The sequence below is a fragment of the Denticeps clupeoides genome, chromosome 2, assembly GCF_900700375.1.
Source record: "Denticeps clupeoides chromosome 2, fDenClu1.1, whole genome shotgun sequence".
Classification (NCBI taxonomy): domain Eukaryota; kingdom Metazoa; phylum Chordata; class Actinopteri; order Clupeiformes; family Denticipitidae; genus Denticeps; species Denticeps clupeoides.
In genome coordinates, this window is record NC_041708.1 from 13,158,073 (window position 1) to 13,181,081 (window position 23,009).

General features: G+C 41.8%; 1 protein-coding gene across 3 annotated transcripts in view; it reads left to right on the plus strand.

Annotated features, from left to right (window-relative positions):
* adam12a (ADAM metallopeptidase domain 12a) overlaps window positions 1-23,009 on the plus strand; it is a 93,873-nt gene that overhangs the window by 34,954 nt on the left and 35,910 nt on the right. For 2 of the 3 annotated variants that reach the window (XM_028962371.1, XM_028962390.1), the window contains 6 exons: window positions 2,128-2,206; window positions 8,826-8,902; window positions 9,497-9,686; window positions 15,871-15,936; window positions 16,836-16,907; window positions 22,823-22,992. In XM_028962371.1, coding sequence (XP_028818204.1) covers window positions 2,128-2,206; window positions 8,826-8,902; window positions 9,497-9,686; window positions 15,871-15,936; window positions 16,836-16,907; window positions 22,823-22,992 — 654 coding nt within the window. The remainder of the gene's footprint in view (window positions 1-2,127; window positions 2,207-8,825; window positions 8,903-9,496; window positions 9,687-15,870; window positions 15,937-16,835; window positions 16,908-22,822; window positions 22,993-23,009) is intronic. The other variant, XM_028962380.1, reaches the window with a different exon arrangement.

Here is a 23,009-nt window from a genome sequence, read left to right on the forward strand (position 1 = left end):
ATATGCAAGAGTCTGTCAGTCGCAGCTATTATACACGCTCCTTTATTTGCACAACGCGTGTGGGGAAAAAGATCCAGGACAGGGAGTTAGAAGGAGAGGGGAAAGGATTAGGATTACTGCATTATAGATTTGAGTTTATGCGTGGTGAAGTGCATTAATGATTGAGCGCCAAATACTGGGTCAATGCTGATTATCAACTATGAGAATCACCCACTTCTGCATTCTCACTAGAATCAACTGTCATAATGTATATCATAATGTGAAATAGTTTCAGGAGCAGCTGGTGTTGGTGTCATTAACAGAATTATATTAAGACAACAGAATTATACCCTTTTGTTTATTAATTATTAATTTAATCGTTGCTTACCATATCACCAAATCATCTAGTGTGTATGATTTTAGATGGTGGGAAACCGGAGAACCCTGTGGCACAGGGAGAGCATCTAAAGTCTGCAGACACAGAACTGGGACACATGATTTTTTTGGTTTATCTTTATGCACCACACTTTGTGACTGCATGGTACTTACTGTACTCAGTATGATAAATATTGAACAAAATGTGTTTTTGTGTTAATCAATAAGCAATAAACCACAGTTACAGCTTTATACAGTCCAGCTGGTATTGTTTGAGGCTGTAGATCAAAATAGTTGCATTATCTTTAGTGATTATGGTTTTGAGATCAGTGATTAGAAGATAACCCAACTTCATGTAGATGCCCAGTGTGTTTCATAAGTTGATTTTATTTTATATGAGGTTTTAACATTACAGAATGGTATCAGTCTTTTGGGATATTGTGAGTTAAAAATGTTGACCTCCCAAACCTTAATCATTTCCTTCTGATTGATAAACACAGCTTGGCCACTATGTCATGCAGATTAGGTGATCTCAACAGGATAGAGTATTTGGCCAGTGATTCGTTCATCCTCTGACTGGATGCAATTAAAGCTTGTGTGTGTGTGTGTGTGTGTGTGTGTGTGTTTTCAAAACTCCCTTGACAGGCATAGGTCTCTCTTTTCTTAGGCAGGTTAATAAAACAACTCCTCCAACTGGGATGTTGATGCTCACTACATCTCTTCCAAAGAAAACATTAACATCTGACCAAAAGTTCCCACTCTGTGAAACCCAACGTTTGCCAAATTTTGCAGTCCTGAATAATTCACAGCTGGTTAATAATTAAAGGACTTGTCATGTATTTGGAGAGGATCTCTAATGCTCTACCAGTGTGCTGGGCTTTAGCCGACCATCCTTCAGCTCGCTGTCCTGACGTATCCAGGACAATTTTTGACCCTTAATGAGAGTGTTTGTTTCACTGAGAACATTGCCCAATCTGCCCTTATTTAGCCTAGCCTTCCACTATTGTATGGTTGTTCACTGAAAAGGTGAACTTCAGTGTCTACACCCTAAAACGACTGAGCCCTGGTCACTCAGATATCTCAACAAGACTCTGCTTTTGTTGAGTGGCCATCTGTTGGTGTTTCTTGTACAGACATGTGCATGCTGTAGTAATTAAAGCATCAGGGATCCCTTTTGTCTTGTGAGATCATGCCATGACAGGATGTATCCCACTGTCATGTGCTGTCCCCTCCTGCTGGCAAGAATTCAAGGATTCAGATTGGGGGAATTTGAGAATGTAAAAATTAGTAGTTCTACAGTTTGCTATGTCTTTTATAGCACAACAAAAATATCCCCCTTAGCTAATTAGCCTTTTCTTTACAGGCTATTTGGCATGGCATGACATTTTTAAACCTCTCCACACTATTAACACACACACACACACACACACACACACACACACTTGCAATCATTTCATCACCTCTCCCTCTTCAAAGGTGATGTCAAGGTGATGTCATGGTGACTGAGTCAAGTGCAAAAAGATGTGATCATGGAGGTTATTAGAATAGAAATATCTCTCTCTTACCCTCCCACCCCTTGTCCTTATAGAAACTCCTCTACATGCTGATTATTGCTTAAATCAATGCCCAATGCCCTCTTCAATCACGTTGTTAATCTGTCCCACTCGACTAGCAAATGCAAAAAAGAAAAGAATATCATGAGCATCTGCACATTTCCTGGTATGTTTTGGTCAGCCTTCCAGCATTTCTGAGAAAATCTGTTTCTTTTTGCAGGGGGCTTTTTGCTGGTACTTACACCGAGACACACTACCTTGGAGATGGCAGTGCAGTTACAGGTTCTCCTAACCTCACGGTAAGAGGGCTTAATAGCTGCTGTTTTTGACAAATCCTAAAGATATGATACCTTTTACATTTACGAAATTTATCAGACATCATTATCTAGAGCAACTTACAATCAGTACTTACAGTGACAATCACCCTGGAGACACTCAGGGTTAAGTGTCTTGCTCAGGGACACAATGTTAGTAAGTGGGATTTGAACCTGTGACTTTATGGTTATCTGGTCTCATAGGTGTTTGTCTAAACTATCTAGACTACTACCACCCTGCTCATCAGGGTTTTAGCACCTTTGGTTCTCCTAATTACATGTCAGAGAACCAATATTCCCTATATCCCATAGTCCCAATAATAATAATTTAAGATATATAAGTTTTGTGAAGGTGTGTGTGTATTAAGTTACCAAGCACAGAAAGTAACAACACATAACAACATCAAACACACACAGGTCTCATTTTACCTGACTCCATTAATGTCCTCTAAATTAAATTATACACCATAAACTGTGCCTGAAATGCTCCGCAATTTTTACAAAAACCTGATGAATCTGGACTGATATTGCTGCCGTCTAGGCCACAACAGTGTCCTTGGAACCTCTGTAAAAGAAAATTTTAGGGCCATGACCATTCTGAGATTTTTTGTTAATTTATCAGTGTTTAGCATGAAGAAAAAAACCCTGTGTCTTGACCATTTTTTGTGCATGTAAGAGTTAGCACACAGTGTGAACAGCCTGTTATGATAACTGTCACCACCCTAAACTTCCTCATTAATCCCTAATCAATCACACTTTAACCAAACAAATAGAAGATTGTTGTTGCGGGTACAGTGCGTTTACTCTGGATTTATAGCTCTTCAGTGGCAGTGGATCTCCCAGCTCTGGCCAAGGTCAATAAAACCCTGGACAGGGGTTCACAATTAAGCCCATGTTGAAGCGGGAGGCTTGACAAGCAACATGTGGCCTCTTTTTGGCCTTCCTCAGCATCCTGTGGATCTCCAGTATGGAGGAGTCACTGTTCTGACCTTGTCTGAGAGCTGTCCAAACCGTGGTCACTTTCATCGTGCCAGCTCAGGTTTTATTTCATCTGACAGCCAGCAAATCAGTTGCAAAATGGCTTTTTAGTGTGAGAGATTTGTATTGGAAGGAAGTGGTGTGATCCAAGTGTCTTGGTAATATGAAACAGTTATAAGTGATTTTAAAGAATCTTAAAAAATCTTGTGTGTCATATTTGTGTGGATCTGTCCAGATTCCATCAAGAATGAGTCCGCCATGCCATATTCCACGACAGCTAACTTTTGGATGTCTTTGCGGTCTAAGAGTTTGAGCAGAGTATGTTATTTTGACACAGGTGACATGAGCCCAAGATTGTGGGACATCGCTAAACATTTTGGCAAGCTCAGCTAATTCCTTAAATCCCATTGCACAGACACAAACAGGGTGTTGGCTTTGAATGGCTCTGCTGGAGTTTCTTAGGTTAACGGCAGGCTTCCAAGGGCATAGGTTGATTGCTGCCTTCTGGAAAGCGTCCACAGATGTGTTCTTGGAACTCTTACTGTGCTAGAGGTCTTGGGTTTGGTTGTCTAAGGCCAGAAATAAACTTTCTGTGAGCTATGTATGCATATCTGTATACATTTGCATTGTTAACCTTTGTGCTGATATACTTGTGTTCATACTGTGCGTCGTAATCTTTTGGCTTTCAAAAATGGAACCTCAAATAAAAATATCTCTTAAATAATAAAACAAAATTTACCCAAGACAAAAGGTTAACAAAAAATAAACTGCAATTGCAGAGTACAATGATTAAGTGCAAACAAGAAAAAAAGCCTATTGGCATGGTGGGCTGGACATGGCGATGAAGGAGGATGCTTATGCACACTGTCACAGGACAGGGGTTTAATACAGAATGCACACGGCAGGGGAACATCACCACACAATGACCTGACGGCAAACAGACACGAACAGGATAGCTTTATACAATGATATAAATATACAACAGGTGAACACGATCAGGGAACATTACATGAGACTAACATGAAACTTCAGTCCGAACTCCAGATCCGGAGTAACCCCTGCTGGACCGGATCATGACACCTATGCAGAAAATGAGGTTGATGGGTTTTTTCCTGTCACGCTTGAGGTACAAGGCAGAGAGAAAGAGTAAATGTTGGAGGAAACGATTACATGCTCTTGTTGAGCCACTGTTATCAAAGCAAGGTCTTATCCCTCCAACTTTCTGACTTGGGACAGTGAGTAGAGGTGGGGACGTCATGCCTGGAAGCAGTTCTATGGCCATGTCTCCTGGTCTATGTGGAGGGAGCTGGGCTGAATTTTGTGGGTTGAAGATGGCCATCAGATCATGATAGCAGAATGGGACAAAATGAAAATACTGGAGAGAAACAGGAGGGAATGATGCAGCTGACTGAGTTGGTCGTGGCTGTAGGCATTGACGGTGACATAGGGTGTTCCATTCAAACACTAAGCCAGAGGACCAGAAGAGATGGAAGTGACAAGGTAACTGATTGATTCGATGTGGGCATTCATCCGAAGGTGAATATGTGATAGACCCCGACGCCACCGGCTGGCCATCATCAGTGGTGATGGTCACCGGGCATTGGAGTGGTTCTAGGGGGGTATCATGTTGTTTGCCGAATGTCTGGTCCATGAAGTTACCTGCCACTCCTGAATCCCCAAAGACAGTGGTCTTCTCTCTCTCCGTTCCTGATTCCAGGACGACAGGCAGCGTGGGGCAGAGTAGACAGTGAAGGAGTGGCAGGAGTGTCACCCCGATCTGCTGGGGGGCATATTTACGGGCATTGGTGGCCTAGCGGTTAAGGAAGTGGCCCCGTAACCAGAATGTTGCCGGTTTGAAGCCGGTTTGATTCGCCAAGGAGCCACTGAGGTGCCACTGAGCAAAACACCGTCCCCACACACTGCTCTTTGTGCACCTGTCATGGCTGCCCACTGCACACTAAGGGTGATGGGTTAAAACCAGAGGACAGATTTTGTTGTCTGCACCGTGATGTGACAATCACTTCACTTTCATATTTGCCAGTTGAATGGGAAAATTGGGTCCATCTGGGTCTTGGAAGCCAGGGTTCTGAATTTTGCCATGAAGTGCCTGACTGAGGTGGTGCCCTGGTGCAGATGGTACAATTGTGAAGCCATGTTCTCCATGCCATCCAGATGGCAAAAGGTGACTTATAGTTCCTCCACAAATGCTGTGTACGTAAGTGAAACAAAAGTGGGTGCAGAGAGACACACTGCTAACCACTCAGTAGTTTGTCCAGTGAGGAGTGACAGTAGGAGGGTGACCTTGGATCGAGTTGAAGGCTGGGCTCTATCTCAAAAAGATGATCAATGACGGTGGGCTGATGAGATACTGTGTCACATAAGGCAGCGAAGTCTGCAGGGTTAATGCCAGGCTTAGCCATTCTGTCATGCTGGACGGATGAGGCAGAGTGAAAGAGCGTATGTTGGAGGAAACGATTAACCCAATTGCAGTGCGGCCCAAAAGGTAGGTGAGTTTCCACTGTTCTAATCTACAAGCGTATAACTGCAACACTAACTGATGTTGACGCTTGCACAATTTGAACAGGCATCAGGAAAAAAGGGTTTGGGAAGGAGGATTGAGACAGTGGTGAACAAGGATTAGTCTTACTTAGTTAAGTGGAGCGTTGCCATGTTAAGAACAATGACTGAGCTCCGGACAGCCAGCTGGTGCCGGTGTGCTGGATTGGACAGCCAGTCATAGTTGAGAATGAGCTAAGTTAATAACCCCTGCGGCTCTCAGCTCATCAGACAGGATTCATGTCTGGCGGGAATTGTCTAGTTAAGACTGGCCAGTCTTCATTAGGGGTTACTGATACTCATTAAATTTATTGGGGCTTTCCGACACTGAGGACAGCAGCCGGCCTGCATTGGCCTCCAGTGCATTTTGATTCGACCGTGATGACTGACTGGTTTGCTCAGTTCTCTGAGCAAATGGAGCTCTCCTCCCCTGCAAGAAACAGTTGCCACCCATAGTACTGGCCAAAAGTATGTTGAGCTGCCAAGTGACTTGAAACTATGCTGAAGTAATCATTAACTTCAAGGTCTTGGAAAGTCTGCAATGCTTGGAATGTCATCTTGGATTGCCCTGTGCAGACTGTCTAGAGAGGCTATTTGTGTCATCATCATCTGATAAAATGTTTTTGCAAAAGCCATCTAATTTGATGTGTTGAGCATCACAGGGACTCCACTTCCATCCATTGAGGAAATCCAGACGCACTGTCTGCGTCGCACTCGCAGTATTCTTAAGGACTCCTCCTACCCGGCCCACGGACTGTTCTCTCCCCTGCCTTCGGGCAGATGCTTCAGGCTACCACGGACAAGAACCAGCAGACTTAGGAACAGCTTTTTTCCCCAGAGCTGTCTCCTTGCTGAACTCCTCTGCCCCCCCCATACACTCCTGATAATCACTGTACTACCCATTTTTGCACATTTTTGCACATAATCATTGCACTGACTTTTTTGTAAATATGTTCATACTTATTTTCCATGTCCTGCACATATCATTTTATGTATATACATAACTTATTTGACCTGTATCCTGCACTTGCTGCTTATTGCACTTCTGGTTAGACCTAAACTACATTTCGTTGCCGTGTACTTGTACATGTGTAATGACAATAAAGTTGAATCAAATCTAATCTAAAATTTATGGACTCAATAAATGCAGTACCTGGAAATTGGAGGACATGGTCATGGTGTTTAAAATGTTTCAATTTATGTCACTTATTAGACTAATAAATTCAAAGCTTGCTTTTCGGTGTAGTCTGTAAATTATAAACTACATTTAATATGCATTAATGCCTTACAATCCTTCATGCCTTTGTCATTAGTGAAGTGTTAGTGTTAACTTTAAACTTCTGTTTAATTGGGGAGTTCCTTTTTGTTACTCAGGGACAGTTGTGATCAAACGCAACTAACTCTTTCAAGGGGCAAATCCAAACCCTGAATATGTCAAAAGAAAAACTAGTGTGAGATACAGCAGGGGAAAGAAAAGGGCTGAACCTTTTCTGAAAATAGCTCTAAGTAGTTTCCCCTCCAGACATCTGCAGTAAAGCTGGAACCAGTTGGGCTGGGTTTGTGCCAATGGTGGTAAGGCCTCCATGCCAGTGGTACCACAGAATCATGTTTGCACTGAGAAATCAGACGATTCCGGCGAGCCAACATGCCTGCTGAGCATGCCCATTACATTCCTGGAGAGAGCAAGCAAAGCATCATGGGACTTAGTCTAATAACTTCACCTGAAGTATTAAAATTATACTTGATTAAAAACATCATTTTAATTTTTAGACATAGGTAAATAACCAAAAAACACACCACATGTTTGTTTATATAATAACTATTCATTTATTGGAAAAAACCCATAAACATGCTCACATTTGCTCAACTGAAGATAATTATTAAAATTTACTTTAACGTATGTGAGATCTTGTTTTGTTCTTTCTAAAAATTTCCCAAACACGAATGTTTGAGCTTTGCACCTTGTTAAATTTTCATGAGCTGTTACATTTTCCTGGGTGGTACATTAAGCCTCTTAAAATATGAAATGCTAACCATTCTTTTAGCTTCTTAGATCCTTGAGTGGTTAACCATTACTGTCACTCATCACATATGGTGAATTTGTGTCTACTGCAGAATTTCTCTGGGAGTGTTCCCACAACACGGAGACCAGGGAATGACTTCCAGTCTGGGTTTCATGTTCTCAGGTCCAAAAACATTATGCTAAGGTCATACCTTTTTTGGACCCAGTTCTGAATATAAATTGCTGGCATATAGTCAGAGAAAAACGATTATTAAAAAAAACAGACTGGAGAGAGTATCAGACATAGCTGATAAGTAGCATTCTCTGACTGCTACATATTAAAAGACCATTAAAGTGCAGTGTGCTGTGTTTGTGAAAATTTGTGTGCAACTTGAACTACAAAATCTAGGTCAAAACTCTTTATCTTTCACCCAGCTTTAGTTGAATTGGTGACCCTGGTCTACATGGGTAAGTAAGGTGGATGTTGATCAGATCAATGCATGCTGTGTTGTCATCAAAAAGTGAAGCATTGTCTGGTGCTCCTGCTGGCTGCCTACAGCACAGTTTGTCTTATTGGAATGACAGTCATCTGTGTTTACATTGCAGTTTTATGAGATAAGCATATTTTTAATTGCCTGAAATACACCTCATGCAAGCAAAAAAAAAAAGAGTGCACTTAATTGATGCGTTTCCAAAATTTCTATTTGCAATGCAGCTAATGCAGCTAATGACTACAATACAGAAAGAACAGTATGGCAAGTGTCTGGTTACTTTTCTCTATGCAGACAGCTGATCAGTTTGTACAACATTATGCTACTACATAAACCATTTTTCACCTGGGAATAAAATGATTGCCTAGCAGCACCTGCACAGTGAGGCAGGTTTCTACTGCAGTGACTCCATAGACTCCCAGCAGGCAATATTTCTATACAGCAGAATAAATTGGGACTGGAACGTCTATGTTTACAGTAGATGAGCTGAATGAAGGCCCTGAGATTATTAGGTTGTTAAGCACTGGCAATAGCTCAATAATCAGCAGAGCATCCTGAACATATCTTCTGTTTCCAGGTCAACTGCTACTACCATGGGGAAGTGAAAGGCCATGCTACATCGGATGTCAGTCTCAGCACTTGTGCGGGTCTCAGGTAAATTTCCATGACAACAAGATGTCAGCTATAACCCAAACAGAAGAATCATAACCTGAATGTGTGCGATAGGCACAGCCAGCATGTGCGAAAAAAAAAAAAAACTAGATGAATGTTGCAACAAAGGGACACCACTTACCTCCAGGCCTCAGTGCAAACAAGAAACTGGGCCTAAAACATGGGGTTTCATGTTGGGGAAATCCCCAAAATAATAAAAAAAGGAACGGAAAAAAGAGTGCATCCAAACTAAATTAACCAATTGGGAGAAAAGGTACATCCACCTTTGGAAGAAAGCATGAGTCCAAACTGGAAAAGAACAAAAGTCTTGTTTCACAATCAGCCTTTATGACCCAGCTTGCAGATCTGACAACCTGGAAGCAACCTGGTGCCACTTTGTGAATGGAATGTGATTGTGCAAGTGTTCTGGGTAACTAAGGGGCATACCCCACATCTTAACAAGGATATAACTTTACGGTTATTATTATGTTAACCACGGTTTGGTATGCTCCAACACTCCTACCAGAATAACATGTTAACTGCCCTTATTATTATAAAATTGCAGATTTTAAATCTCTGTTGCTTTTGTCTTGTCAGGGGACTTATCACACTTGAAGACAAAATGTTTGTGCTGGAGCCAGCTGGCGAACCCACCAATGCATCCCTTCATCGCATCTACCGAGCTGAACACCTGAACCTCAGCCAGGGCTCCTGTGGTCATGACTTCAACATATCACACCTTTTCATGGGTGACACTGATAACATACCTGAACCCTTCCGGAACAGGGTAAGCATGAGCATATTAGCAGTTTGTTCAAAGTTTGCAGTTTGCAGAAATTAAGACAAAGAACAATAACTGGCAGAAAAAAAAATTAAGTGATTGTGAGACACTGCAGCAAACGGTGCAGACAATGAAACATGTCCTCTGATTTAACCATCAGCCTTAGTGAGCAGAGGGCAGCCATGAAAGGCGCCGGACGAGGGGACGGTTCTTTGCTCTGTGGCACCTCAGTGGCACCTTAGTGGATTGGGATTCGAGCAAGCATCATTCTGATTATGGGACCCCTTCCTTAACCACTAGGCCACCACTGCCCCCAAGCTTGCAGAATGTGTAGAAGCATGTAGAATGTGAATAGAAATTCACACGCTTGGAAACTCCGGGACTCTGAAGTCATAGTTCAATTAGATATCTTTACCATGCAGAGAGGCTTTTCGACCTAAAAGAACCCCCTTCGGGTAGCAGCCATTTGCTTTATTATCAAACAGAGCCATCACGGACCAACCTTATCAAGGTCAATGCCTGTGCAGAAATTGGAAAGAGAATTTTGGGATGGTTTGTGGGGTGGAATTTTGCTGAGATTTAGCTTCAGGGGATAAAGAAGAGTGTGCATGCATCAATATATTTATAATATATATCAATATATTTATATCCTCATCTGGCGGATGAGCTAGTAGCCTTGTCTCACAAAAACAGAGTCGTTGACAAACCATTTTTTGTAAGACACCGGTTCCATTCCACTTGGGTGATAGATCTTTGTAAGGGTTGTCGCAACCAGATAGCAAAAGCAGGCCCCCAGGTCAGGCCCAAAGCTGAAATAGGGCCACATGAGAATGATAGAATATGTACATTAAATACAACTGTCAGGATTCGGTCCAGATGGGGTTACTCTGGATACGGGGTTCAGACCAGAGTTTTGTATTTGTCCTGTGTTATTATGTTCCACCTGTGTCTGCCTCTATACAGCTGCCCTGTTCGTTTCTGTTTGCTGCTGGGTTGTTGTTTGCTGATGCTTCCCCTGTCGAATGCTCCATGTAATAAACCTGTCTCATGTCGTCACACATATACATAATCAAGTAAGGGGGAATGTCCAGCCATTGTGACAACCAATATTAAAGTGATCAACATGTAAACCACGTTATCTATTTTATTAAATCATTATTTAATAATTCACAGTCCAGTTGAAAACTTTCTTAACTTTGGCAAACGCAGCAGGCAATATTTCTATATTATGTATTAAACCCCTGTGCATAATGTATTAAACCCCTGTCTTGTGACGTTGTGAGTATGTGTCCTCCTTCCTCACCATGTCCAGCCATTGTGACTATAACACACAAAGGTACAGAGGTTTGGGAACATAATGTCTCATGGAACCATGATGCTACAGAGCAGCTGCAATGCTCCTTGGTACAGATTCTCCACCCCGTTCTTATACATGAATATATTTAAGCAGAATATAGAGCACTCTTCAACAAGACACCCGATAAGGATTGTACAATCTTCCTGATCCCACCTGAAAATAATTGTCAGTGTCTATTTTACATTTTTTGGGGGGGGGCAGTGATAGACTAGAACATCATAAATACTTCAGTTATCAAGATAAGTGTTGTTGGGTCATGTAGCGAAGCTTCTAGACTGTTCTACACTTGGTTTATGTTGGAGCTTTGGCCACCTTTCTTCCAAAATATATTTCTCCATTTCATGTTTTGATGTGGAGGAGTGTAGACACTTGTCATTAAGAGGTTGCTCTCTTGGTAACCCTCAAATCGCACAAAACGCTTTTCATTCACATCACAATCTTTTTCTTAATGGAAATGCATTTTTCTCTCTCTCACAACAATTCAATTTCATTTGGCACAGCTTTCTTATGGAACCACAGCTATTCGGTCATTGTGGTATTCCAGTATTAATTGGGATATCCATGACATTAATTTATAGACCCAGCAATAGCCCCTGCATTACTGTCAAAAGGCAGTTCTGAGAAAGAGATCACAGCAAGAAGGAAGGCTGGCAGACAGAGAGCTGACATTGTGAGAGAAAAAGTGCAGAGAAGTATCCTATGCTTAGAGCCTCAGATCGATGTGGACATTAACTGGGTCACACTATTTAATATACGTCTGCCCTCCAGAGTCTGACAAGTTTTTTTCTACTCAAAGAAGATGAAATAAGATATAAATAGCCTGACCTGGCATTTTATGCTAGAATTATTTCACGCAAGAAACCAAGAGGACTTTGAGCAGCACTGCATGTTGCAAATGCTGTTGGCCTGTTTGTAATGTGATTTTAGGAACCTTTGCAATTTCATGCATTTCTCAAAACATTTCCCCGATCAGAGCCAGCATTTGGTGTCTCTTGAAAAGCAGCTATTTAGTGTGTATGGTCTTCCCTGTAGACCATACAAATGCTTTTTGTGGTTTTTTAAATTAAAAGCACTTTCTCTCTCTCTTGGTGACTAGTCCCACCACTCGGCAGAAGTTGAAAAAAACGCAGCTGACGTTGATGCTCATCTTCGTTTGGTAGATCCCCATGGATGCTTCTTATTCCAGGCGTACTGTTGGAGATATTGGAAGGGCAGTGATCAAGCCCTGACTTGTTATCAGGAGTTATTGTGGGGAAGGGTGTGAAAAGGGTGTGTATTTATTGCATGGGCTTTCTGTTTGAGAATCTGAGAAAAGTGTTTCATTTGGTCATTATAGAAAAATATGGCTCATGGTTTTTGCAAGTTTATCAAAAATAAATGCACATTCGTACAGTTTCAAGAATTCAGTCATGTGCAACTGTCATGATGGGCCACAGAGGACCCAGGTGCAAGTGTAGAACACAAACCGATTTATTAAACTCAGGTCAAGACCCCCAAACCAAAATGAAATAACAGATTTGCAGACTTCAAATGGAAATACAAGATAGTAGATAAGGGAAAGTGAGGTGAGGAAAGAGTTAGTGGCAGTCTCTAGTGGTAAGGAGAAGATTGAGTCAGAGTTTGGGAGATATGAAAGAATGCAGGAAGATACAGATGAAGGTGAGACAGTGTGAAGGTTGTGTCGAATGAAGGATGGATGGAGGATAGTTGTGGCTCCTGTAGGTAGAGTGAGTGTGAAGTTCAGGAATTGGTGGTCAGAGATGTGAAGTGGAGTGGAAGAAAGGTCGGAAGTTGGAGAAGGACGACTGAAGACCAGGTCCAGGACATTCCCTCCTTTGTGTGTGGGAGAGATGTTGCTGTTAGTTAAGGAAAAAGAATTGAGATGGGCAAGAAGGCAAGTTTGGCTAGGTAGAAGGTTGAAGTCACCGAGGAGAGTTAGGGGGGTGTCTAAGGAGAAAATGCTGAACAGTGTCCAAATCATCAATAAATGTGGGCGATATATGACAATGAGAAAGATGTTCACAAGAGAAGAAACTGAGACTGCATGGAATTCAAACAAAGAGATGTTAAGATGTAGTGGTGACTAATTTTGCGATATCAAAAGGCCAGTACCCCCTCCTCTCCCAGTTTTTCTAGAAGTGTGGGAGAACGTGTAGGCAGAAGAGAGGGCAGCAGGTGTAGCTGTATTCTGAGGGGATATCCAGGTCTCTGTTAGCACCAGGAAATCTAGGGAGTGGAGAGTAGTGAGGCCAGAGATAGTCAGCTTTTTTAACAGCAGATTGACAGTTTAAGAGCCCACCTACCACTCTTGTATGAGCAGTAGATGACAGGTCGGGATAGATGAGGTTGCTGGTAACAGAGCCTCAGAGTATGTTTTCCTAAGTCTGTAAGAGACAGTTACTGGAATAGGTTTCAGACACATTGTTGCTGTGCAGTAAAAGGCTAAGATGGAAAAGGAAGAGGAATGAAAGATGCAAGGTTTGGATTGACGGCTATTGCTTTTGTCTGTAGCGGAGTGACCTTCGCTATAAAATCCCTAAGCCCTGCCCCTTAATTTACAGCTCAGGGGAACCCGAAACTACATCACTGATTGACCACCTGAGTAAGATACAACACTTACAATGACACAACACTTGATGCTGCTTAAACATAATCTACCTGGGGCAGTGGTGGCCTAGCAGTTAAGGAAGCGGCCCCAAAATCAGAAGGTTGCCGATTTGAATCCCGATCCGCCAAGGTGCCAATGAGGTGCCACTGAGCAAAGCACCGTCCCCACACACTGCTCCCTGGGCGTTTGTCATGGTTGCCCACTGCTCGCTCAGGGTGATGGGTTAAATGCAGAGGACAAATTTCACTGTGTGCACCGTGTGCTGTGCTGCTGTGTATCACAAGTGACAATTTTACATTTACAGCATTTATCAGATGCCCTTATCCAGAGCATCTTACAATCAGTACTTAGGGTTAAATGTCTTGCTCAGGGACACAATGGTAGTAAGTGGGATTTGAACCTGGGTCTTCTGGTTCATAGGCGTGTGTATTACCCACTAGGATACTTCCACCCTTCACTTTACTTTATATACACCACACAATTGCTAGTCCAACACAGCCCTACAACTGAGCTTACAAACAGACAGTAAACAAAGTCTAGACTCCTACCTTTCCAGAAGAGACAAATACAATGATAGACTTTATTTGAAACATGTATAAGACAATAATCGATGACTGTTATCATTGCCTTTTTTCAGATAAAAATTAAATAAACTAAATTAATTCACTTTGAATTGCAAATATAGCAAAATGTGAAAATTTTGTCATTGATTGTCATTGCAAAGCACACCACATGGTGCACACAAAAAAATGTGTCCTCAGCATTTAACCAATCACCTTACTGAGCAGTGGGCAGCCATGAAAGCAGTGTCTGGGGACGGTACTCAAATTCAAGGTTTTTTCAGTCACACCTCAGTGGCACCTTGGTGGTGCGGGATGCGAACCCACAACATTCCAATTACGGGTATGCTTCCTAACCCACTACGCCACCACTGCCCCAGTGGTGTACAATATGCTCATAAAATGGAATAGCTATATAAATAACGTTGATCAGCAACCACAACAACCATCTGACACCATTTTTCGCACATACCAGATCATTGTGGACCATTGTGTCCCTGAGCAAGACACTTAACCCTAAATTGCTCCGGGGGGGACTGTCCCTGTAACTACTGATTGTAAGTCGCTCTGGATAAGGGCGTCTGATAAATGCTGTAAATGTAAAATGGTGATTGGACAAAATATTGTGTAACTAAATTTTTTTTAGGTAATGATGACTGCTAAAAAATGAGTGTGGGTTGATGTTTGGGTGAATGATTGAAGAGATTTATCATGCCTCAGCTTCTAAAAAGTCATCCCTGCTTTTAGCTCAGATAAAATGTGCTCAAAAAGACATTTTACTGTGAAGCGATGAGTCAAAGCATAAGTGCAAATCGGTGTGCGGCTCCCAGAAACCGTGTTCATGAATAATAACCCACTAAACTGCAGAGCAAACAGGGCGCATTTGTCTCGGGGATGGCCTATGTCACCTCTGTGATGCTAAACAGATGGAGAGCGGCCGTAATTGCTCAGACACCGGGGCATGCTTGTGATTTTGTGGTGTTGTGCTCTGATGCTTGTCAGGTAGATCACACTCATCCAAGTTTGGAGGACTGCCATGACTTATGCTGCTACCTCTGTCCCACCATTGTTTTCTTTCCTCGAGGGTTGGTGCAGTCCCGTGTGTCTTTATTAAACTAAAGGTGCCATAATATACACTAATCATTCTGAAATGGCTTTGGTGTGTAAAAGAGGCTTTATGGTGAAGCAAAAGAATGAAGATCAATATGGAATTTTTGCATGTGTATGTAACCATGCATAGCCATGGATATTTGACTATTGCATTGTAGTTTCAAAAGTTATACTGTTATCCTATTTTTTTACTGGTTGCTTATGATAATATGGGAGGAATTATTGAAATTATTAAAATACTTAATAAAATTTAAGGTTTAACCAGAAAATGTACAATTTCTCTGTCTTTAATTTTCCATGTTTCTCATTATATTGTGTTTTTAATCTCTCAGATTTGTTTGTTCACTGACATCTGACTTGTATTTCATATCCAAATTCCAACTGCATTTAACTTACCAATCCAATTTCACATCACCACCACTAAAACACCATTTTATAACACCATTGTCTAGCATGCAGGTGAATTGGTAATGCTAAATTGGTCCTGAAAAAGTTACATTCTTTACATATTTTATTCTGTTTAATAGAATAAACTCTCTCTCTTTGCCCTTCCAGCACAGAAGACATGCCCAGAGCACCACCAAATACGTTGAACTGATTATCGTTGCTGACAACAGAGAGGTAAAGCAGAGAACTCTTAACATCCAACCTGCCCTGCTTTCTCTCAACCAGTCCTCCTGGGTTCACACTCCCTTCTCTCATTTTTCCTCTGCCACTGCATTCTGTTGATTTATGTTGATGCAGCTGATCAGCTACATCCAAGGTTATCTGTCTAAAAATAAGCTCTTTAAATTAGACCATGTAAGATTGCAGAGAATCGACAGGTCACAATATTTCTACATTGTTGAGGAATCACTTGATTGGCTTGAAGCGGTGAACTGAGAGGTAATTATAATGAGATATGATTTGTTTATTCTGAAGGATGAAATTCTCATGGAAAAGATCTAATGACTGCATACTGAAAAATGAAAGATTCCTATCTTTTGAAATGAAGTTCATAAAATAAGGACATTTAGCTGAGTTCAGTTCTTTCTGCCCAACCTAGAGAGAATATTTTGGCTATTGGCTAAAATACTTGGCTAAAATTCAAAGTTGTTTTTTGGAACAGAGACAGCAACAGATTTCCTGGGGAGACCTCAGTATTTATTAGTTCTGACATAAGAACACCGCTCACAGACCCTAGGGTCTGGCCTTTAACCTTTGAATTTAGGGATTTGGCACATTCAGAAGTTGGTGTTAGGATGTAGATGTAGGTCAACAATGCAAATGCTAGCAGGATACACTCAAACAAAGCACACACACACACACACATCTTATTTGCCCACCAGTCATGCTTCGCTAAACAGTTAAGTTCATTAATATCCCAATCCTCTTATCTCTACTAAAAATTCGATAAAATTTTTGCTAACAACACTTTCAGTAACATTACATTACTCCGAAAAACAGTCCACCCATCACTATGCACCCTCAGCTTTGGCATTGATTGTGGAGACCCTGACAGCTCATATCTGCCATTTCAGTTCCAGAAGCAGGGGAAAGACGTGGAGAAGGTGAAACAGAGACTGGCTGAAATTGCTAACTACGTGGACAAGGTAAACCTGCACAGCCTCCCACAAATGGTGGCATTCATTGTGTGACCCATTGCGATGAGTGGCATCCTGTTGGGTGCTTTGTAGCTAGGAGGTGGTGATTGACAGAACGTTGAATGCTGAAGGCTCCATCTCTGAGAAGAGAGGGGGTGGGGGCACCTTATCACTATTAAATAGATGTGCGTGGGTGTGTAGTTGTGTTCTTATAATAATGTATAAACATGTGTGATCTTGGGTGATGTAGAATTATAGTTGTTTTTGGCAGCCTGTCTTAATTTTAGTTTTTTAATTGTAGCCTTTGTGTCCAGCTGTCATTTTAGGTTTACTTAGTTGTAGTCATATCCATACTCATTTCAGTCCAGTCAAGTCTGAGCAATCAGAATTATGGAAAATAAATATGCAATTATATAGAAACCCGTTCAGGTAGAATAAACCAAAAAAATTAAAAACAATTAAAACAAGGTGCTTCTTCTTATTATTATTATACACTGCTCAAAAAATAAAGGGAACACTGAAGCAACACAATGTAGCAAGTCAATCACACTTTTGTGAACTCAAACTGTCCACTTAGGAAGCAAGAATAATTGTCAATCAATTTCACATGCAGTTAGCAATTAGCAAGACATCCCCAATAAAGGAGTGGTTCTGCAGGTGGTGACCACAGACCACTTCTCAGTTCCTATTCTTTCTGGCTGATGTTTTGGTCACTTTTGAAAGCTGGCAGTGCATTGCTCCAAAATAATAATACTCAATACTCAAGTAAAAAGTTGTCATCCAAAAAATAAATTCACTAAAAAATTTTATTAGTGAAAAAAAATTACTCAGGTAAGAATACAAAAGTATTAAGTAATAGTACTCAAGTACTGAGTAACTGTAGGATTGTAATATCTCATTTATTTTTTAGAAACAATGTATTCTGCTAGAAAAAAAATGTGCTAATTCTGGTATGTTTAAAGTCTGGTAAGTTTTAAGACTCATTTTAAGACTCATTTCCGGATACACACCAGCCCAGTCAGCCGGTAAGTGTCTCTACCCCAGCCCTAACTACTGTAAATCTCACTCCATATAGGTAGTCAAAAAACTTTTCTGTGACCGCCCATTTTAAAGAGAGAAATTCCAGCTTGTGTGCGGGATATCGTCGTTCACATTGACTAAGTCCCCGGCTTGCATAAGCTATGACCCTCAATCTGCCTTCCTGTTCTTGATATAAAGCAGCACCCAAGCCTTGAGTGCTTGCATCTGTGTGTACAACATAAGGCTTTTTGGGATCTGCAAACCCAAGGATCGGAGCCGTTGTGAGCTTGTGAATGAGAGTCTTAAAGGCTTCTTCACAGACTGACGTCCATTTTTCATCAAATGGTTTCTTAAAAATCACACTCATCGGTTGGGTTGAGTTCTTCTGGAAAGGGACTGTCTTTCTCTTTGGGGAAAGATACCCAGCTGTCAAGTCATTAAGAGGTCTTGCAATTTTGGAGTAGTCCTCTATGAATCTCTGGTAATAACCTGCAAATCCAAGGAAAGACTTCAGTTCTTTAATGTTGTTAGGCCTTGGCCATGTTGTCAAAGCAGCAGTCTTGGCTGGGTCGGTCTCCACCCCCTTTGCAGATACCACATGCCCGAGGTATTTGACGGATGTTCTAAAAAATTGACACTTTTCGGATGAAAGTTTTAAGCCAAAATCTTTCAATCTTTGGTTCTGGGAAGGACATCTTGGTTTCCTTTGGGTCACAGTAAGTACTGCAACCCCACCCAGTTTAAATGTGCATACTGGGATTGCATTTGTCCTGTTTGGTTTTCAGTTCCTTATATTTCTGGTCCACCAAGGGCTTATTTGGAGGATTTGAACATTGTCTGGCTAAATGCCATCATCTCCACATTTAAAACAGAACCAAGCTTTTGGCATGGGTTTTGGTGCTGTTTGTTGAACTTGAACTTCAGCTACTTTAGCTGATGGGGTTTCCTGAGCAGGAGTGTGGTGTTTCTTGACATAGTTCTGCTTTCTTTGTTCTCTTTTGTTGGTGAGCTGGACTTTTAATTCTGCAACTTGTTTACGCAGAGCCTCAGTTTCTGTAATGTATGCCTGGAGAACGTTTGCATTTGCATCATGAGAAGAAGGTGGATCATTCAAGAGTTCCATGTTCATAGAAGATTTGATCTTTGTATTGCTGAAATGACGTTGCATGCGATCCTGCTTTGTAGCTCTCCTGTCTTCTTCTGTTCGCAGTTGCAGTAGGAAGTCAGAAAAATCAGGCGCTTCTGTTTTACACCCCAACTGCAATGTCAGAATAAGGGACTGATCCCAGCACCCTCGCTGAAATTGGCGCATCAATTGTCTGTTTGCATCTGCTTTGGCAATGCCACCCCTCCGTATAGCTGTGGAGATTAGCACTTGCAGCCGCTGCAAGTATTCCGAGGCTCTTTCTCCTGTGTTCTGATGAGTGCTAAGGAACTTTGCTAAAATCTCTTCCCCATCTTCTACTAATCCATATGCTGATTCAAGGAGTTTCACATAATCGCATGGAGCTGCATCTGGGCCTAGTTGTCTAATTAAGTCAGATGCTGGAGGAAGAAGGCTTTCTAAAATTTTACGGCGCTGCATGTCGACAGGGGTTTTATCTTGAACCATAAGTTCCACATGAAGTGACCATGTCTGAAAATCAGCCTCACCTGGGAGCTTAGGAAATTTTCCTGAAAAAGGACGAAGACGTTTGGATGCCTGGTTTGAAGCATTTGTGTTATCATTCCTTATGACATGCTCCACAATGATCTTCTGAACATCGGGTGGATTTAGAATGTCACTGCTTGGTTGGCTAACTCCAGCTGGATTGGGCATTAGCTGTAACGGTGTTTGATTTGCACTCCTACGGGAAAGCCTTTGAGCTAGGTGGGACTTATTGCATCGCTTATAAATTAAAGGGGTCCTATCATCATCAGAATCAGTTTCATTAGCAGTGGTTGAGCTGTCACTGGAGTTTGAAAGGTCTGGTCTTGCTGAGGGTGTGGATGTTTTAAGACTAGAGGTCCCTCTATATGCTCTATCCACACGCCACATAATGTCAGGGTCATTTGCACTAGGAAGATATAGTGGTACATTGGGAACCAAGTTTTTGACAGACTCCTCAGACTCAAATTCTACCAGAGCTTTAACACCATTCTCTTGACCGGTCTGTCTAATCCTAAGAAGCTTGTTTACAGTCCAATAAGATGAGCAGAATTTTGTAATTTGTTCATCAGTATCAAATGATGTAATGCCTTCAACATAAATAGCGTTCTTTAAATTTACACCATAAGTATGTACAGAATCCATGGCTACTCACAATGAAATACCAATAAAACTTAGTAATACCAATGGGAAAAAAATATTGTCTCTAAAAATGCTGTCTCTCAGTTAAATTAACAAGCAGTGTAACAATGTTTTAAATAACCCGCTACTCCTCCTGGCTGGCTCGCCAAATTATGTAAGGGGCACCATCTACACACCTATAGTGTTTACACTACACCGTGCCTGATCAGGGCTCAAAGGAGGAGTAGAAAAGGTTAGTTCAAACAGAACATTTATTAAACATGAATTAAGAACTCAGAGCTCGACCCACCCACAAAACCAAAAGAGTCAAAATGTCCATCAATCCCAAAAAGAAAAGAAAATCAACGTGGTCCACTAAAAAAACAAAAGAAAATTGTACAACAAAAACTCAAAAGCATCTACCCGGGTAGTATGATTTTTCCATAAAAAATGTATGGCGTGATGACTGGTCAACATTTCGGGGGAAGCCTGGCGAGATGGCATCCACCCCAACTGGGCAGGTGCCACTCATTTATCTAATGACTCATAGTCTTAGAATAAAAAAACGAATCTAACTTGCCAGAGCCGAGACCAGGCGGCAGACAGACTGGCTAAACCGAGCACCTGCCATTTGTGTAGAGTCGCCACCAAGCGTGTGCTCTGTTTCAGCAATTTATTACCCGTTTTTATCATTCCTACTGAACGTACCACCAGCACCTCTGATGTAACAATAGGATTATTAAATGTTACATCTCTCACACCTAAAATGCTCATTGTTAATGAAATTATTACAGATCGGGGTTTGATGTACTGTGCATGACCGAAACTTGGTTAAAACAAAATTAATTTGTAGCATTAAACAAGTAATTTCAGTAATATATAATGATAACCTCGATAACATAAACCTGGACATGGATTTTGTGAGATTCTCTATACCAATATAACCAATGTTGTCTCGTAAAATCAAAATCGTAAAAATAACTTAATTCCATTGATTATTATTTATAGACCCCCTGGACCTTACTCCGAGTTTCTCAGTGAATTTACAGACTTTGTTTCCAACTTGGTTGTATCTGTGGATAAAACCTTAATTGTCAGCAACTTTAACATACACTGTGACAAACTAGAAGACCTGCTAAGAACAGCATTCCTGTCTATACTAGACTAGTTGGTGGGGGGAGTTGAGTGACCACCTCATGAAGGTGGTCACACACTCAGTCTTGTACTGACCTTCAGATTAAATATAGAAGACATAGAAGACACTCTTCCACAATCTGAAATAATCTCAGATCATTTCCTTATCACTTTAAAAAGATGTCTTTGACACAATAACCTCACCTCCCCTTGTTATAGAGTCAATCGGACAGTTACATAAAGTACAGTGCAGAGGTTTCTTAATCGTCGCTTAGCACCAGCCACATATCAAGTTCGTTTAAGGTCGCAGTCATTAGAACCTTGATTATACTATGAGCCTCCAGTACTGCTCGCCTGGTCCCTCCATCTCTGAAGGTAAAAGGAAGACATTCATCTAGACTCTTCTCCGTCTTGGTCGAGGTCAGAACAGCTCAGTCACTCTAATGTAGAGTTTGGTGTTCCACAAGGTTCTGGCCTCCCTGTTGCCCTGCTGTTAACCTCTTGTGCCTGTACCTGGTTCACAAAGGTGCTAGCTAATAAAAGGCTTCTCTGAGTCAAATGTCTCTTCTCTCCCCATCACGGAGCCCGGTCGCTACATTGGTGTCAGAAGTGGGATGGGGAGTCTTCAAAGTGGAACGACACAAGCTTGAGAGTTCCGCGAAAAAAGCGTATTCCATTGAAGACGGGCGGCGGACACGACTGGACTGCGAGGAGGTGCGGTGGAGCAGCAGGGGTGGCCAGCCGGTGATCAAACCGGGGACCGGCGGCGGCGATGAAGAGAAGAAGGACCGGCGAACGAGTGCGGAAATGGTCATGCGGGCCCCTAGCCCTGACGTAGAGGTCGCGGTTCCACTGGAAGAGCGGGTGTCCTCCAGAGACCGCTGTCGCCGAGCACCTGGGGAGGAGGCCACACTCCCCTGCAGACGTCGCAGGACGCCAAGGGAGGAAAAGGATTTTGTAGCATTGGCAGCCAATAGGGGCATATAGTGGTCTTGGGTTAATGCCTCTCCTGTTGCCCTGCTGTTAGCCTCTTGTGCTGGTACCTGGTTCACAAAGGTGCAAGCTAATAAAAGGCTTCTCTGAGCTACTCCGCTGGGTTAAACGTATCTTCTCTCCCCATCACAGAGCCCGTTCACTACAATGTCATCAATATGTAATAACTGAGCTTGATTTGTAATTGGAGACATAAGTGTGCTCGTTGATCAAAATAAAGAGAATTAAAAGAATACATGCTTACTATACCTTGTCTGACTGCATGATGTATGGATGTATGGATAAAATCTTTATACTAGTATGTACGTTTACTATCTATAGTTTTTTAACTCACATTTAGTCCACATTTAGACAGTCATAGTTCACATCATAGTTCACATAGTTCACATCAAGTGTTTTGATGTAGTAGCAGTTTTTTATTTGCTCTTTACACCTCAAGCAATAAATAACAAGAAATCTGCTTTAAAGCACCCTGTGTTGATTAGAGCAGTGTTTTTTCTCTATGCAGTTCTACAGGGCCCTAAACATTCGTGTGGCGCTTGTGGGTATGGAGGTATGGAGTGATTCAGATAAGTGTGCAGTCACCCAGGACCCCTTCACTACTCTCCACGAGTTCCTGGACTGGAGAAAGCTGAAGCTGCTGCCTCAGAGGCCGCATGACAACGCTCAGCTCATCAGGTAGATCTGCTTAGTTA